The 19,555-nt window shown below is 40.5% G+C and overlaps 1 protein-coding gene across 1 annotated transcript in view; it reads left to right on the forward strand.

The window, feature by feature from the left end:
* Window positions 1-19,555, forward strand: part of MTMR7 (myotubularin related protein 7) — a 105,533-nt gene that overhangs the window by 42,250 nt on the left and 43,728 nt on the right. The window contains exons 3-5 of the mRNA XM_088021389.1: window positions 930-1,092; window positions 7,936-8,093; window positions 18,198-18,326. Coding sequence (XP_087877515.1) covers window positions 930-1,092; window positions 7,936-8,093; window positions 18,198-18,326 — 450 coding nt within the window. The remainder of the gene's footprint in view (window positions 1-929; window positions 1,093-7,935; window positions 8,094-18,197; window positions 18,327-19,555) is intronic.

A 19,555-nucleotide genomic window follows, 5' to 3' on the forward strand; every position in this document is an offset into this window, starting at 1 on the left:
TTCGCTTTTCTGATAATTTGACAACGAAGGAAAGAAAAGCTAGGGAAGAGTCCCAATGTCAGATATTTCTGCTACTTAGTAATGAGACCATTGGATACATCTTATTTTATATAGCCACCCAACCCCCGACACTCTGACTCGAACCAGAATCCCTGAATTGTAGATTTTTCCCTTTTCTGTATTCTGTGGACATTGTTACATTTTCAGCGGAAGGTGGTGGGCATTACTGGGTGGAGAGAAATAGTGACAGATGGTGACTACACTTGGGAGCATCGCATAATGTATATTGTATACCTGAAACTGATGTAACAGTGTGTGTCAACTGTACCCACATAACAAAAGATAACAAATGTTCCCATTGACTGAGCCGAAACCTACCCCCCGCCACACACTGAAGCACCAGAGAGATGCACTTCAGCCTGATTTTCTTTAACATAAATCTCTTCTCCAGCCTGCCTGACCACCAGCAGCTTAGAAAACAACAATCTCAAGTTGCTATTGAACTTGAGCATCCCATGTGGAATTAAGGAGCATGGTGGCACCTCCCAGCGGAACCGTCTCTAACTTTTGTTGATTGCGAGGTTTATTTCACTAACTTCTCATGACCTTATTTAATCTTAGCTATTAAGTGTGTTCACCATTTGACTACCAAAATGTTCCCTTACCTGGACTTGTACAGAATTGTATGCTGAATAGTTGGCTCTAAATAATTAGCCTGGATATCAGAAGACTTGGTAATGAAAAATAAAATGACAAACTTAGATGGCTCTTTCCCGGGAACATTGGTTCTTGTTGTCTGAGTGCAGGCGTTGAGCTAGCCAAAGACGGGGGGAGTGTTTCTTGTCCGTGTTCCTTCGGAGATCTGGGTTGTGCTCGTCTCATTTATCGGTTATCAGTGCTTAGCTTCTCCACATGACTTTTGGTTGTAGATTCTTCACAGTCAGATTTCCACCATTGAAAAACAGGCAACAACCGCTACCGGGAGCCCTCTGCTTATTCGCTGCAAGAACTTCCAGCTGTTACAGCTCATCATCCCCCAGGAACGAGACTGCCATGATGTGTACATCTCTCTGATACGCCTTGCGAGGCCAGGTAGGGTGGAGGAACTCAGCATTGCGGACATCGCACCCTGAGGTTCACAAATCGTGTTCAAGAAATATGCATAGCTTAAGAATTATGGTGTTTTAGGAACTATATGTTTTCCCAAATCCTCCAATGAGGCCAAGAATTCTGAATGATTCATTGCCTTTTAGGGGCTCTCCCTGAGTTGTTTACTATACGATCCTCTTTCATTTTTCTTAGTATTCACTTTGTCTTGGGTGGGGAGGGGAGGGTTTATAGCTGTTCCTTTTGGAGTGAAATCGTATTAAAATCATGCCCTTCCCATACTATGATTATTGAGCCACCTTGCTTGGAGCCTAAGATAAAACTGACAAATTGTTTTGTGTGGAGAATATTAATATCAAACAGCTTAAGGGCACTTCCCCCTCTTGGGTTTTTTATGGCTTTGTGATGGTGATAGAGGTTTCCCAAGGTTGGTATAACTAGACGTTTGTTAGCATCAGTTGTATTCACAGTGTGGATCTGTTGGTTCTCCTAAACAAAACCTTCTTAAGTGTCGTGGGAAGAATGTTTTGTTGATTGGAAAAATAGATGCTGTCAGTTTCTCTCCTGTTCTATCCCTCGGCTTGGGGTCTTCCGATTTATGGCTTCCTGGGCACTTCTAGAGAAGCGTTTCTTGTCTCTCTATGTGGCTTGTATGGGTTGCGGTGTCCTTTTGCTTAAAAAAAAAATAGACATCTGAGTTTCTGGGGAGAATTCCATAAAAATAAATCTTTTATATAAGAGTAATCTCCATGGTAGTGTTATACCGAAATCACTGACAAGGGAGATGGAATATATCTTTTTTAGTTACTGTGCTAAATGCTTTTTGATTCAGGACAAGAAATTTGGTTGTAACGTCTGCAAGGGGCTTGGCTGGGTCCTCCATTTCTTATTGTGTGACCGTATCATCTCCAGAGAGCGAAGACCTCAAGTTATTTCTTGAAAATGGTGCAGGGAGCTGTCAAAACCTGATAGTTTTGACTTGACTTTGCTCCCCTTTCAAAGCAGCTGGTGGAGGCTTTTTCATTTCCGTGTGTTGCAAAGAAATGCAGAGTTAGCCAGAAAAGCAGTTGAACTTTATTTAGAGGGTGCACTATAATTGGAACAGAAGTTCTGGGAAGATGTGTGTTAGGTTGCGTGCAGCAGGGAATGCGAGGAGAACTGTGTATCAGCAATTTCTGTATCACTGATTAATGGCTGGGCTGCGTAATAAATGTGCTCTGACCTGACTAATAGGATTTAGGAATAGCCCAGAGAACTGGGAAAGAGCTGAGTGGCTGGAAGGGCAGATCACAGTGAACGTGAGGGCTGTGGCTGGTGCAGACAGTCATTGCAAGGGTCCCCATGGAGGAAAATCTCTGTGTTCCTCACTTTTTATAAAACTCCCACTTTTTCTTAAAGGTGACATTTGGGAGGTAGGTATTAGACATAGCCAGAGAGCAAAAAAAGAAATCATAGTAATGAATTGAATTAAACTTACTACCTTAGAAGATTTTAAGAAAGCCACCAGCATTTTGAAACCCTGGAATCAGAAATGTCAGTTTACATAAAACACAGTACTTTAATAAGTGTGGGAAGATGAAATGGAACCCAGACAGTTTCACAGTTTAATGTTAGAAACAATGCTAAAATTAGGATCTGTTACAGCCTACAACCTTGGAAGCAGGTTTTTGAATCTGGGTGGAGGTAGAGAAAGGTGGAGGGGGTCCCAGCTGGGAATAGGGATGGCTTATCAGAGCCATCTGAAGATCTTTTACAAAATATACCTTCCCCCTCCTCTGGGTCTATCAGAGTAGGGGCGCGCGCGCGCGCGCGTGTGTGTGTTAGCACAATATAGATCTCTGTGGTGGTTCTGGTTAGTCACCAACACGAATCACCTATTTTCAGCTACCCTGATAGCTAAGCTTCAAGGTCCTGTAGAGGACAAATTTTCTTATTTTATTTTATTTTTTTTACAAAAGAAGAAATGCTTGGGAGTCCATTTAAGTCAAGTCCTATGAAGGAGATTTTCAGAACGCTTGAGATTCTCTCTCCACCGAATTAGGATTTCTAGGATAAAGGTACATCAAACTACTAAAACATTTAGCGAGATTTTATTGGTTGGTCTTTTGTGTGAATTCAGATCGGTAAGAATGAAAAATTAAAGTAGCCAAAGTCAGTAAGCTCTTTAATTCTTAATAAAGAATAATTTAGGTTAAAGTAAAACTTTGGACCCAGTGAGAAATAGATCCAGTGTACTAGTAAGGATATACATTTTTCTGATGAAAAGACCCCTATTTCTCAGAGAGCTTCCATTTTTCCCATGTGCATTCTCCTCCCTCTGATTTGGCTTCTGCTGTTTATTTTTCTATCAATTATCTTTCCCTCTGTAGTGTTCCTGGGCCCTTGAACATTTAAACCATCTTTGTTTATTTTCCCATTTTTTTTCTAAACGATAGTTTTTTTTTTTTTTTCAGTTCTTCTTAGTCCCCAGTTCTTCTGCACACATATTATGATTTTAAAAATCTTGTGATTGACATCATCTCATTTGCTCAGTTTCACTTTTTGGGGGGGTGGGGCTTAATTTCCCTTTTGACGTCCTTGTCTGTCACAGCTGCTTACGCAGTGTCTGCAGTGGTAATTTGCTTTTTATTGACCATACTAATCTCTGAGTCCAGAAGTCCTTTTCCATTAACGGTTAGCTTCCACAGCCCTGGTGTTTCATTCAAACACTTACTTGTTGAAAATAGACAGCAGACGTCTCCTTATTTTTATTCTAAATCTGCAAAGTGCAGTAATAACTGTGCTGTCTTCTCAACCTTGTTTCACTGGTTTTTCAGCCCCGCTTATTTTGGGTTGCCTGAATTAAGCAGAAGGTTGGGAGCAGCTGAGCTTTCAATTGTTACTTTTGGTTCTAATAAACCCCACATATGTGTGTCCCCCTGATGACTGCCGGTCACTTTTCCCTTCCTAGACCCACCTCTTCATTCAGCGAATGCCCATTTGTGTTTGATCTTTCCTTTGGAGTTTTAAAAAATTTGCAGAAGGGAAACAATCAGTAACATAACTGTATTATTCAGGTTTTACATTGGTCATTGCAAGTTTTCTTTTTCTTTTTAAAGTATTTTTTTTATTATAATATTGTTACCTTTTGTTTCTCCCAATTAGTCTATCTCGGTAATTCCTACCCTATTTTTTTCCCCAAAATATTCTGTTTTCATAACCAGTTAGCCTGATACCTGGGAAACAAACCAGGTTGTTTTTCTTTTTTCTCCAATTGCTTTGTCTTACCCACAGCTGCCTTATCTGGTGGTGTGAACACCCTTTCCTTTTTTATGGGAGAGAAGGGGTGGGGGCGTAGAGACGGGGCCATTTGGAGGCTGGGTGGTTCCAAGTTGAAAATTACCGCTTGATGGCATAAATACCCACCCAGGGAGTAGGAAGTGGGATTGCCCAAGAGCCAAGGCTTTGATGAGAGCAATAGGTACGGAACCCATCGCAGTGCTGAGGGCTTCCTTGTGTTAAGGAGTCCAGATGAACGGTGGTGCTCAAGGAACGCCAAGTCAGTCAACACATGCATCTCTCAGGCCATCTCCTGAGTTCTGAAACACCGATTTGGCTAGAAACGTCCCCAAAATGCTATCCATTCTTTTTTTTTTTTTTTAAATGCTATCCATTCTTAATTTAATGCAGTATTTTAGAAATAGTTCTTTTTCTTTCTGGATAGAAAAACCTTCAAGTCTGCCTTTGCTTGGCAATTATAAGATTTAAATAGGTAAATAAAGTAAATACTAGAATGATTTCTGCATAACTTTTTCTGAAAAACCTTTTTTTTTTTAGATTGGAGGTGCACATTCAGCTTACTCCCACAGTGCAAAGGCATGTGGGGTATTTGCTTCTTATGGGAAGAGCTCTGGAGGAGAGCCTTTTGGTGCACCTCCTCTTGAACCCTGCTGTCACTAATAGCAAAAGACATTTGATGTTGGGTGTGATGGCTCAGACTCCGTGGGGTGAGAAGCCGGTGGAGTATTTAACATGTCTGTTTTAAGAGATGAGGGTGAGGAATCAGGGATCTGACCTTTCTGAAGCAGACGTGTTCTCCATTCAGATTCTATAAAGACTAGAGATTTCTCTAGCCCTACTTTTGGTGGTGTTTTTAACTCACCTCCTTGTGATTACTAAGAATTCTGCTACATATTTTGCAAGAGATGGAGGTGAGAAGAACAGAACACTGTGAACGGGAAATATTCAGTAAAATTTACATCTGTGTTAATGGTACTTTTTAATTTCTCAGAGTAGGCAGTCATTCACTGAAGGCTTCCCCTGGGCTGGCCTTTGGGTAAGAAGCTTGCCTATGTTAATAAGATCGAGTTTTGGCTGACAAAAATGTGGGTTTCTTTGCCCTTGTGTAGAATTTTAGTTAAATTGGGCTAGAGCTATGGTTGATCACCCTTTTGCTTAAAAATAACCCGAAGAAAACATTTCACAGTCTTAGTGGCAACCAATCCTAATGCCTCCCAGTTCAAGAATGGTCTTGATATCTGCTATAAACTGTTCTTGCTTTAATTTCTGTTCTGTGTGCTTGCCTCCTCCCAATGACAGCAGGCGTGAGCCCATACAAAGAAAACTATCCATAGTCCTAGAATGGTTTTCTCCTTCTACCTTTAAATCTAGTTGTAACTGCTTGACAAAGGGAACTTAACGTCCATTATTAACCCCGTGCTCATAAGCTCTTCTTTCACTAAGGGAACTGAGGCTTTCGCAAGAGATTCTTTTGGCCTCTTAACCAAATTGCATTTGCGGTTAACGTTATGATATCAGAGGCCTGAGTCATGAAATGGTACTGAGAAATGGAAAAGATGTGTCAGTGTCCAGCTGATGGTTCCCAGAACAGGATCTCAATTTCGTAGTCTTCCTGCTCCAGTAGCCAAGATCACAAGAGACAGTTCCTACTGAGAGCATCTACTTCGTTTGTGTGTACAGACACCTGTGGGTGTGTGCTTTCTTATTGTTTGAAATTGTCAGTGTCTTAAAGCTTGAAGTTTAGAAGTATATCAGGAGAAACTGAAATAGAACATAGTTTATCTAACTGATAAACTTACTTTTGCTTCTTTTCTACAAGAAAGAGTGCAAGTCTAATGAAAAAGTCGGGTCTTTAAAATATCCTTATTTTTCTTCCTCCTTGTGGATGAGTTATTTCCATGGTAATCACAACAAGCCTGAAACTGAGGTTAGCTCTCAGGCTGCCTGTGTGTTTCTGTGGCCTTTTGCTGGTGGTGAGATCCTTTCTTGGGCCTCCAGACACTTGTGGAAGAGCCATTAAATTAACCACATCTGAATGTCATCAACAGATTAAGGAATAAATGGGGGGACCTAAGAAAATTGAGGAGAAAGAAACCTACTGGAGAAAAAGAAGATGATTCAGGGGATGGAACAAGGAAGGAGAAGACACAAAGTGGTCCATCTGGGGAGAAGGATCTGCCTTAGAGGGGCAATGCGTGTGATTAGAAGCATGTACTCTATAGCCAGATTGCCTGATTTAAATCCAGACTCCCCACTTACTGGCCATGTGGCCCTGGCGATATTCCTTAACCTACCTTTGCCTCAGATTTCTCATCTGTAAAATGAGGCCCATGATGGGTTAATACATTTACGAAGAACAGAATCTGGAATGAAACACGTGTTCAGTGAGAATCAGCCATGATTTATCTTTACCGGAGGTGCTTGGATCTGCACTATCCAATATGGTGGCCTGCACTGTCCAGTATGGCTTCATGTGGCTTGTGGGCACCTGAAATGTAGGCAGAATGAGTGAGGATGTGCTGTCAAGTGTGAAATACAGGTGGAATTTCAGAGACATTATGAAATAAGATACATCAAATATTAAAAAGTTTTATATGATACATATGTTGAAATGATAATTGGATATATTGGCTTTCTAAGAAAATATATTAGTAAAATTAATTTCATTGTTTTTAGTTTTTTAATGTGGCTACAAGGACCTTTTCAGTGACACATGTGGCTTGCTTATATTTTTGTTGAACAGCACTGGCGTAATTGCTTCCTTCAACATAACAAGATCAGAGCAGGAAAATCAAATCCTAGCTCTAAATGGGGAAGGCTGTTGGCCCTGGCCTCACAAGCAGAAAGGGTGGTACATAAAGACATAGACATCCTGGCAGAATTGAAAGCAGACTTTCATCAGACATCCTCGAATTTGCCCCTCATGACCAGGGTACCTTACACTATCAATTGATTTTTTTATGAATCCTATGAATTTTGTATGAGCAGTGCAATTATGACATTGATGTGTCTGATATAAGTTCAGATGTTTTCAGGGCAAACATCTGAATACATTTCACAGCTTTTCAATTGTTATTTCTCTTTTTCATATTGTGAGTATCAACATGGGGCAGTGGCCTGGGCCTCCCTCCACCTCTGAGAGGCCATCCCAAATCCAAGCTCGATATACATAAACAAATTGAGTTCTTGATGTCTAATGATACATACATTCTTAATTAATTTTTAAAGTTCCCTTTCTTACGTGTTCTGGAGAATATGTTTGGCTTCAAAAGCAACGTAAAAAAAAAGCGCAAAATGGAGAAGGCCTTGTTTCTGAAGGGAAAGGAGCTCTTGCAAAATTGAGTTCGCTTGTTCTAAGGTCTCCATGTCATTACTGGGAGGAGGTGGGTGAACCTGCCCACAGAGACGGAATACTCCTTGCAGTGTCCCGAGGGGCAAGAAGCTGGTTTGGCTTCTTGATGTAATCCAGCCCACATAGAATGCTTTTGGGGAGATTTGGTTCTGGATTTGACTTGGTTTGATTTGGCTTTATTCTCCTTTATCTTGCAGTGAAATATGAAGAGTTATACTGCTTTTCATTCAACCCCAAGCTGGATAAAGAAGAAAGAGAACAGGGCTGGATGCTGATTGATCTCGGTGAAGAGTACAAGCGAATGGGCCTCCCTAATAATTATTGGCAGCTCAGCGATGTGAATAGAGACTACAGAGTGAGTGCAGAGGCATCTGGTGAAATCTAGTTACTTAATCCAAGGGAACTCATGATTCACATAGCTTAGCATGACCTCTGTTTAATCTCCTTTAGTTTTTACAGCTCTTTGTAGATACAGATCTGTGGATTTGCAAGTCTCCCCTGGTTACTGTGAGCTGCATTTCCTACCTGCATCTAGAATCAAAGAGTTTGGCCAAGGGAACCTTAGAGAACCGCCCCCCCCCCCCACACCTTCCCCTAATGCTTAAGGAGATGGAAACCCAGAGAAGCCCAGTGGCGGGCTTCATGGCCAGGCAGTGGGTGGGAGAGCCGGCCAGGGCCAAGTTCTCCCATCGGCTCTTTTTATAGTGCAGCGAGTGATTAGTGGGGAAGTCACAGGGACTCTGATGGCAGTCTGGCACCAGCTCCTCTCTGTACTCACTGAACTCTTGATTGGTACACAAGGTCACCAAGAGGCTTCCCTAGAGAAATGTGGAGAAATGTGTCCACGCTTACAGAAAGGCCTATGGAGAGGAAGGGAAGCAGGAGAGGCAGAATCAATCTCATATTGTCCCCCATGATGGGCTTACAAATCAATGTTGGTTTCCCTATTAATTTTTAAAATATTTTAGGTAATAAAAGCAATGTAAGAATGTTGCAGAGAATTTATAAAAGCAAGAAAAAAGAAAAAATACCCACCATCTCAGTGCCCTAATGTTCTTCTATTAGGTTTTAAAATTTTCCTTCAGTTTCTTTTTCCCATCTGCATAGTTTTAATAGCTCTTTTCTTATATAAGCAATGCATTTAATGATTCGAAATTGGAAAATACAGAGGAAAGGGAACTGTTCCAATATATATAACAAATATGGAATTATATTACACATGCCTTGTGTTTGCTTTTCTTCACCCATCATACTGTTTTTTCCTAATAAATATATTTTATATCATAAAATCACATAGTATGGCTATATCCTATTCTTTCTACCTAATCTCCAATTTTTAGACATGCAGATTATTATTTTTATGATTTTAAATAAACATAGTGAGAACATCCTGGTGACTATACTTCTGCCCATGTTCAAATTCTTTTTAAAGACAGATTCCTAAAGGTGAAATTTCTGTGTCAAAAAGTTTACATAAATTTTTGTACATGTTGTCAAAAAGAACTGCAGAAAAGTTGGACCAATGTATATAAATTCTCAGCCTCCGTGTATGAGAATGCCTGATTCTTTGTTCCCTCACTGAGAAAGATGTCAGTTCTTTAAAAGTTTTTTTAACAACCTGATAGTGGGACAAGGGATGTCTCATCTTAATTGAATCTACATGCTTTGATTTCTTGATTTGTAGATTTGTATATGCTGATTGACCATTTATATCTTATCTCCTGTTAATTGACCATTTCTGTTTACATTTTTAAAAATTTTTTATTATTGACGTATAGTTGGCATACAATGTTATATTAGTTTCAGGTGCACAACATAGTAATTTAGCTAGTCCATACATTATGTAATGCCCACCACGGTGAGTGTAATCACCACACAATGTTATTACAATATTATTAACTCTGTTCCCGTGCTGTACTCCTCATCCCTGTGACTTATTTACCACTGGAAGCTTGTACCTCTAACTCCCCTTCACTTCTTTCTCCCACCCTTCTACCTCTCTCCTCTGGCAACCAGTTTGCTGTCTGTGTTTATGAGTCCATTTCTGTTTTTTTGTTTGTTTCTTTGATTTCACATAAGTGAAATTACATAAGTGAGATCATACGGTATTTGTCTTTCTCTATATGACATATTTTACTTAGCATAATGCCCTCTTAAGTCCATTTATGTCAGAAATGGCAAGATCTCATTCTTTTTTATGGTTGAGTAATATTCCTCTGTGTGTGTGTGTGTGTGTGTGTGTGTGTGTGTGTGTTGTTATATATATATATATATATATATACACACCACATCTTCTTTATTCATTTATCTATCAATGGACACAAATTACTTCCAGATCTTGGCTATTGTAAATAGTGCTGCAGTGAACAGAAGGATGCATATTATCTTTTCAAGTTAGTGTTTTTGTTCTCTTTGGATAAATGGTAGTAGAATTGCTGGATCATATGGTAGTTCTATTTTGAATTTTTTGAGGGACCTTCATACTGTTTTCCACAGCGGCTACACCAATATACATTCCCACCAACAGTGCCTTGGGAGTTCCCTTTTTTCCACATCTTGCCAACACTCATTACTTCTTGTCTTCTTTTTTTTTTTTTTAAATGAAGATAGTTTTTTTTTTTTTTTTAAATTTTATTTATTCACGAGAGAGCGAGAGAGAGAGAGGCAGAGGGAGAAGCAGGTTCCCAAGGAGCAGGGAGCCCGACGCGGGACTCGATCCCAGGACCCTGGGATCACGACCTGAGCCGAAGGCAGACGCTTAACCATCTGAGCCCCCAGGCGCCCCGTACTTCTTGTCTTCTTAATACTAACCACACTGACAGGTGTGAGGGGATACCTCATTGTGGTTTTGATCTGCATTTTCCTAATGATGAGTGATGTTGAGCATAGTCTCATGTGTCTGCTTGCCATTTGTATGTCTTCTTTAGAAAAACAGCTATTCATGTCCTCTGCCTGTTTTTCCCTGGGATTATTTCGATTTTTTGGTGTTGAGTTGTGTAAATTCTTTATATATGAAACCCTTATCAGATATATTACTTGCAAATATCTAAATATCTTCTCCCATTCGGTTTGCTTTGTTGATAGTTTCCCTTGTGCAAAAACTTTTTATTTTGGTGTAGTCCCAATAGTTTGTCATATAAATATAGTAATAATTAACTATATATATAGAATGTATGTAATATATTATACAAATGCATATATTTGATTGCTAGCTAAAGGAATAAAAATAGTACAGTCCTGGTACAAAAATAGACACATAGATCAATGCTATTAAACCTCCTCATGTTCCCTCCAGATCACCTTTTGCTCCAATGTCACTGACTGCCATTTGGTGTTGTCCTTCTCTATTTATAATGTTTCTACATATGTAAGTGGTAAAAATGTAGTATTTTGTGTGTGTTTTATATTTTCTATACGTGGTGTTACGCTGAATGTCGCTTACTGAAACTTGATATTTCACTTAACATTCTATTTATGAGATTCGTTTCATTTTTAGCAAACACATCTATAATAGTTAGCATGTGCCAGACACTGTTCTAAAAACTTGACAAATGTTAGCAGTCCCATGTGATAGCTGTTGTTATCATCCTTGCTTTACAAATGGAGAAACTCAGGCATAGACCGGCTAAATAACTGTCTAAGCCATCGAGAAGTGAAGAAACTGCTGAGACCTACAGCTCCCATTCCTTCATTCGTCACTGTGGTATTATACTGCGTTTTACAGGTAGACCACAGTTTAAAAAAATTACTGTTATCCTTTTCTCCCCCTCCCTGTCTTTTTGTTTTATCATCACAAAGCTGTTAACTGGCTTACGCATGACTCATAGTATATTGAGAGTTTCCATCTAGGAGTAGAATTTCTGAGTTAGAGTGTATGTGAATTGTAGCCTTACCAGATATTGCCAGGTTCTTTTCCAGAGTATCTGCATGGACTTACAGACCTAATAGCAAGATATACGAGTTCTCCCTACTCCACAGACTCACCGACAGTTGGTACTGCCTTTGTTTGGTGATAGACCTACTCGTTGACCCAGCAGTCTTACTTTTGGGAATTTATTCTCAAGAGTCAACATCATACAGACACACAGTATGTGTAAGGTGACTTATTGAAGCGTTGTTTGTAACAGCATATATTAGAAGAAACCCAAATTTCTTAATAGAGGATGAGTTAAATAAGTTTTGCTCTCTCCATATAATTAAATTAATGTGTAACCATTAAAAAATATGGAAGATTTCCATCTACTGATAAGAGAATTTGTTATTTGCTGTTTGTTATTTTTTTATCCTTTTTTCTATAAGGTTGTCTTTTTTTTATTGATTTGTAGAAGTTCTTTATAAATTCTAGCTAATAGTATGTTACCATGTATAGCTGTTGCAAATATCTCTTCTTCGGAGATGTTTAAATATTGACCCTGGGGAATCTTTGGATCCTCAGAAGTTTTGAGTTGTTAGTGTTTCCTGTTTTGTTCCGTGTTTTAGCATATATATTTTTTTTTAATCCTGGCCTACTTATGAACTCTGTCCCAATTTTACGCTATATAATTTCCATAGTTACATTTGTACCAATTATGGTTAGTATGGTTTTATAATAAGACTTGATATTGTATAGGTCAGTTCCTTCCACATCATTCTTTTGATATCTTGAATTTACAGATTATTTGGGGTAGAATGGACATGTTCATGATACTGAATTTTCTTCATAATTACACTTAAATCTAACAACCATAATTGTACTCTGTGACTAGACATTTGGGGTTTCTTTGTTTCAATTATTATGAAGTATGTGGCAATGAATTTTTAGCCTTGAAATGAAAGGGAGGAAAATCCAAGTTTACCAAAGAAAATTGGATACCTTTTTAAATTTTTTAAAAATATGACACGCCCTTGAGTCAGGAAGAAAATGAATCTAAGCTACATCTTGTAGAATAATATTTTCTTGGAAACACAGGTTCTTCCTATTTTTGATGAGATTTCCTTCTCGAATTAGTGCCACAAACATGACTCATATTTAGTCACTTAACTCCTACATGTAGAGACTACAAAACATGAGTTACTCAGCATTTCTTTTCCAAAGTAACACACAGCAAACCAAAACTAACAACCAACAAACTGTGTTGAAACAGAAAAGGTGAAAACTTAGGGGATTTTCTGATTTTACTAACACCATTGAAATGGGGAGAAAGGATTATGTACCCTTATTTATTACCAACTTAGACCTATAATAAAAGTTGATTTTCTCAAAAACTTTCTAATAGTCCATTGAGAAAGTTATGATGTTACTTTTACTTTTCATCTCGTGGTTGAGAAAATGTTTACTTTTTCCTCTCTTCTTTTACAAAAGTTATTTTTTCTTCTTTTTTTTTAGAGAAGGCGGGGGGAAGGCAGATGGAGAGGGAGAGAGAGAATTTTAAGCAGGCTCCACGCCCAGTGAGGAGCCCAACATGGGGCTTGATCTCACGACCCTCAGATCATGACCTGAGCCAAAATCAAGAGTCGGATGCTCAACCGACTGAGCGACCCAGGTGCCCCTATTTCTTTCTAATTAGAACGAAGCATAGGTTCAGAGCCTGTGCTGCTTTTTTCTGTTTGTGTGGTCTTGGGAGGCTAATCATCATCATCATCATCATCATCATCATCATCATCATTTCTATCATTATTACTCTTATTCCTACTTATCTACTTATAAGACTTGTCTATGATAGTCCAACTCTGAAAGCGAAGATTCCCTTCTGTACATAACTCCTGAAATCGTCTTTCTTAAATAAAATAATTATCATTCATTACTAGGTTAAAATTTTAACCTGTTTCTCTTGGAATAAAATTTAAAGTATAATCTAAACCAGTAATTTAAAATCTTGTTTCAGTTTTCTACAGCTGTGTTTTATGTATTATGTATTACTTTATTTTATTTATATATAAATCATTTTGTGTGGCTCGTACCCTCCTGCTTCTCCCCTAATAGTACATCATAAATTCCTTGAAATAAATTTTAGATCCTAAATGCTTAAGAAGAAAGTTGTCTGTGTAGATCTATCTCAGTCTCTGACAACTAACTCTCCAACGTGCTCAGTTGAGTGGTCCTCAATAAATACAGAGGTCTAATTAAGATGCCTTGGATGGCCTCTCAGATGGACACTACCCTACAGTGGTAAGTGCGTTTACTGCAAGAGTATAAGGTCAACAGAGATCGACTTTACTGGGAATGTAAAGCCTTGAAGCCAATAACTCTTTTGTTACTCATTACTTCCCTAGCACCTAACATAATGCCTGGCACATATGAAGTATTCAGTAGAAACTTGTTGATAGACAACAATATTGTACTGTAATCATCAAACTTGCCAAGAGTCTAGAACTTAATGATTCTGACCACTGAAAAGAAAGGAGAATTATGTAATGTGATAGGGGTGCTGATTATCACTATAGTGGCAATCATAGTACAGTATATAAATGTATCAAATTAACATGTGTACAATAGTATATGTCAGATATATTTTATAAAAACACTTGTTGAATGAGTGGAAGAATTATCAGAAGAGATTTTTCTTGGTGAGGCCAAACCAAGATAGGCAGGCACTCCAGGCAGGCTAATTTATTTAGTGGAGGACAAGGAAAATAATTTCCTCATTAATAAAAAAAAAAGTATGCAGAAATGATTTTAACTTAGTCCACTTTCATTGGCTCAGGCAGTCAATGTAAAGAAGGAAAATTCAGAGGAAAAGCCTTTTGTACTTTTCTGAACTCCCATTCTCACTTATGTGATTTTCCAAACCAGGCAAAATTTGGGGAACCTGCATTGATTAGTTTCAGAATTTGGTGGCATAAATTGCACTATGCTGTGCATTATTCATTGTCAGAATTTTGACTATAACTGAGTGGGCTTGTTGTAAAAAGGACAGTGGTCAGTGCTATGCAGGACCTTTTTTTTTTTTTAAAGATTTTTATTTATTTGGGAGAGCACGAGAGAGAGAGAGAGAGAGAGCGAGCGAGAGCCTGAGTAGGGGGAGGGGCAGAGGGAGAGGGAGAAGCAGGCTCCCTGCAGGGCTCCATCCTGCCAGGTCCCCTTATAGCTTCCCAAGGCCAAAGGAAGCTCAGCTTGTCTCATGCCTGTAACCTTTATGTGCACCGTAACTGCTATGGGACCAAGAGAAAGGGAAACCCTTGGATCCCCCAGGATCATGACCTGAGCCAAATGCAGACGCTTAACCAACTCAGCCACCCAGGCACCCTCAGGGCTGTTTTCTCCATGAAAGTGCTGTCAGATTTCATGAAAGCAGGATGAATTCCCTATTTTCCAGCTTGATTAAGAAGTTGTATCTTGAAACCTGAGCTTACCTGCCACCACGAATCTGACTTTTTTCCCAAAGTTGTTTTAGCTTCTCATAGAGCTTCCTATGCAAATGCTTATCAGAATGCCCATGTTTCAGTTCTGAGCCTTGAATTCTTTTCACCTAGACCCACTGCTAGTGCTCTGGGAAAAGGAGGAGTCCCTGTAACTGGCATCTGTCGTGTCCCTACATGGGAGGCTATGACCTCTGTGTGAGCCTGACTACTGTTGACTAGGTTGAGGCGTTGAGCTCTTGGACCTTGCTCATGCCAACCTAAAAGGTCCACGTTTTCCTACACTGTGGAGTAGGGAGAGCCCTGGTATTCTTAGAGGGTGGGAAAGCCTTCCCTGCTCTCTTTGGGAAGAAAGAGGACCCAGAGTGGATGGCAGTCAGGTCCCTAAGTAGGGTGGGGCCAAGAGTCTTACGGAGAGTGGGCTCCAAGGGTTTCCCTTTCTCTTGGTCCCATAGCAGTTACGGTGCACATAAAGGTTACAGGCATGAGACAAGCTGAGCTTCCTTTGGCCTTGGGAAGCTATAAGGGGACCCGGCAGGAGCTCCCCAGTTCCTAACTCACCTCTCTTATTCAGAAAGGCTGTTATGTAATAGGCAGGTTGAGAAATCTCACCTATTATTTATTTATTTTATTTCATCATAAATAACTTTGCAATTCCTTAGTGTTATAATGAAGAAAGTAGGTGATTCCCACCTTTCTGAAACCCTCCCATTTTCCTTTTTAAAACTGTTATTTTAGGAAAATGTTGTAAGCCTGGTGCAATGACTGCATGCCTCTTGAACCTCAGACAAGCAGGTGTGGTCTGTGTTGTAATGTTCTAGCTGACTGACCGAAGAGAGGTTCGGTCACCAGATTTGCATGGGCAAGAAGGTGTAGTGTCTTGTGGTAGTCATTCTGGTCAAAGCTCTTGGGGTCCAACTAGGTTGGGCCATCTGTTCTCAGTACAAGATTTTCCTCCAGAGTGTCCGTGTTCCTGGAATGGGATTTCCACCACAGTGTCAGTGCCAGAGGCTGGAAATCTTTGAAGTCTGCTAATCTTCCCTAAAATGTCTTTGGCTCCTTGTTGAAATTACACGTTGAGCCTAACAACATCACTTTTGTGGCCCTTTTATCTCCTGCTTGATGTTGTTCACCAGTCTGGTAACCAAGACAGCAGAAGGGGGCAAGGGGGGGGCATCCTCACAGGACAATTGTCATGAGCTGTGGTGCGGAGGCTGGGCTCTTACTTGGGGTGGGTTTTTGTTCCCTCCAGTTCTATCTTTCCAGAGGGGTAGGTGAGAGCAGGGTTGGACAGAGTTTGTGTGGCTGACAGATTTCCCTGTTGTTACTCCTCCTGGAGGACTCCTCTTGAAATGGCCAAGAAGATGCTTGACTTCTGGGAAAGAAACGGCTCTTTGGCGAAACCCAGGAATTGCTATCTGAGCAATCTTCACATTGCAAAGAGATTGACGGGCTGATGTCAGAATGAAATACATGCTGAGCAACAAGTTGGTGATTATCGTTGCCACCCCTCACATCTCTGTCAGACCCAGTGGTTTATAAAGTGCTTTGTCATGGGTGTTATCTGATTTGACCCTTCTGTCAACCCCATGGGATATTATTTCTGTGTTTTATCAGTTTTAGAGGTCAGCATAGTTTGACTCTCTGAAGGTCATGAAGTTGGCAAATCAGAGCCACGTTCTAAACTGCTGATTCCTGACTAAATCACAAGATCATTCCAAGGCTCTAGAGTTTCCACTGTGGGAATCACCGCTAGCAATGCACGGGAAGAGTAAAATCATTTCATACCATTGGTGAAATCACACAGAAGAAACAAAAATAAAGCTGTTATGTTGTGTGGTACCAAGTCAGATCTAGAAACTTGTCTGAGCTGGAAGCCCAGGGAGGAAGCTTCTTGAAGGAGGCGGAGTTGGGTTGTCCCCTGAAGAATGAGGAGACTTGGGAGATTTGGGAAGATGGAGGGGGAGAAGTATCCAGCGAGGGCATGGGCTTTGTCATGGGCACACTGCTGGTGCTTGCCACCCACTGGTGGGCTATCTTTCACTCAAAACAGGCAGCTCAATTTTTTCAGCTACCAGGATGCCGAATTATACTCTCTCCCTTTTTGATGAAAGAAATGCTCACCTGTCAGTGTCTTGCCCCTCGAAGTGCCCTCAGAAGGGACAGTGCACCAGGACAGACTGCTAAAGAGCGTTTGCTTCCCTTTGCTCTGATGCCGTGGAATCAACAGCTCTTCATTTCTCTGAAGTGGCTGTTGCTTTCTTCAAAATAGCCTCCTCCATAACTTGGTTAAGAAAACTTAAGCAGCAATGTCCACAATAGCCAAACTGTGGAAAGAGCCGAGATGCCCTTCAACAGATGAATGCATAAAGAAGATGTGGTCCATATATACAATGGAATATTACTCAGCCATCAGAATGGATAAACACCCAACTTTTGCATCAACATGGACGGAACTGGAGGAGATTATGCTAAGTGAAATAAGTCAAGCAGAGAAAGTCAGTTATCGTATGGTTTCACTTATTTGTGGAACATAAGGAATAAGCATGGAGGACATTAGGAGAAGGAAGGGAAATGAAGGGGGAGAAATCGGGGGGGGTGACGAACCATGAGAGACGATGGACTCTGAGTAACAAACAGGGTTGCAGAGGGGAGCGGGGTGGGGGGATGGGTTAGCCCGGTGATGGGCATGGAGCACTGGGTGTTATATGCAAACAATGAATCACGGAACACTACATCAAAAACTAATGGTGTACTGTATGGTGACTAACATAACATAAAAAAAAAATTGTAAAGAAAAATGGGGGCGCCTGGGTGGCTCAGTTGGTTGAGTGTCTGCCTTCGGCTTGGGTCATGATCTTAGGGTCCCTGGGATCGAGCCCCACGTCGGGCTCCCTGCTGGGTGGGGAGTCTGCTGCTTCCTCTGCCTCCCCTCCCCCCATGGTTTGTGCGCTCTCTCTCTCGTTCTCTCTCGCTCATTCTCTCAAATAAGTAAAAAAAAAAAAAAACCAAAAAACTTAAATGTGCAACTTATAAGTAAGTATGGTGAATGGAATATCTTGCGGCAGTTCACAAAGCATTACGAGATGTCCTCAAAATCCCCATGTGTTTCCCGTGACAGGTTTGTGATTCTTACCCTACTGAACTGTATGTTCCCAAATCGGCCACGGCACACATCATTGTGGGGAGTTCCAAATTCCGGAGCAGACGGCGATTTCCTGCCCTTTCTTACTACTATAAAGATAACCACGTAAGTCTCAAGGCATGCTTTTGTTTTATGCTTTGCTTTTCTTGTTTTATCATAAACAGGCATTTTTCTAGCGGCCTTCTGCTGTGTGTGTGTGTGTGTGTGTGTGTTTGAATTCTTAAAGGTATGTGGATATTGCTGTGTGTGGTATTACATAACACCACTCTGCTTAAACTCTTACCTCAGGTAGAAGTTGACCTTTCATGTTTATTTGATAATAAAGTAATGGGATACTGTCAGAAAATACCTTAACCTAATCATCTAAACGAATGCCTGTCATTTTCTAAGTGGTCACCTTGGGAAGCTCTGTGCTCCTTCAAACAGTGCTAGAGATCCTTTGAAATGCCTGCTATAGTAAAGCTTCCAGAATCCATGGCATCTTCTTTTTTTTTAATGGCACACTCTTCTGAGCATCCTCAGTATAAGAAATCTTTGTTTACGGAGAGCAGGTTTTATTTTTTAAATATGACTTATAAGGGGCACCTGGATGGCACAGTTGGGGAAGCGTCTGATTCTTGATCTCAGCGTCATGAGTTTAACCCCGTGTTGGGTTCCACGCTGGGTGTGGGACCTCCTTAAAAAAGAATTATTTATAAAAGCTAGGATTAGATTTGTCTGCACCTAACAGGGCCTCTAAGTAACAGTGCCTTAAACAGGATAGAACTTTATTTTCTCTCACATAAAACTCCGAAGGTGGGCAGTCTAGGCCCAGAGTCTCAGTTGTCCATTACTCAGCCCTCAGAGACCTGAGCTCCTGCACTTTTCTGCTCTGCCTTCCTTCGTCTTTGATCCTCATTGAGTGGTATAGGAGATGACTTTAGTACCAGCCACCATTTTCACAGAGCAGTGGGGGGTGGGGGGGGGCTAACGGGCTCTCACAGCTTTCTGAGGAAATCTCCTAAAACTGCCATGCAACACTTCTGCTCACATCCTGTTGGTCAGAACTGTGCAGGGCAGGTGAGAAAATACACTCTCCCGGGTAACTGTGTAAATAACTAAAAATTGTGGTTCCATTTCTGGGAAGGACAAGAAAACAAATTTGGGGAGCCAAGAATGGTCTTTGCCACCCACTTCAGAAGTTATTTGACTTGAGTGGGGTGAAAAGTTGGGTTTTCAAGCTAGATGATATAGTTTTGGATTCAAAGGCAAATTCACAGCCATAAACAATTGCAACAGATGTGTGTGAGTGTGACTGCACACGCGTGTACCTATGGGTGAGGGAGTAGGGTCAG

Source organism: Eumetopias jubatus, unplaced genomic scaffold (assembly GCF_037043125.1).
Source record: "Eumetopias jubatus isolate StellerSeaLion01/CBP00866 unplaced genomic scaffold, mEumJub1_p1.0 scaffold_2, whole genome shotgun sequence".
Classification (NCBI taxonomy): domain Eukaryota; kingdom Metazoa; phylum Chordata; class Mammalia; order Carnivora; family Otariidae; genus Eumetopias; species Eumetopias jubatus.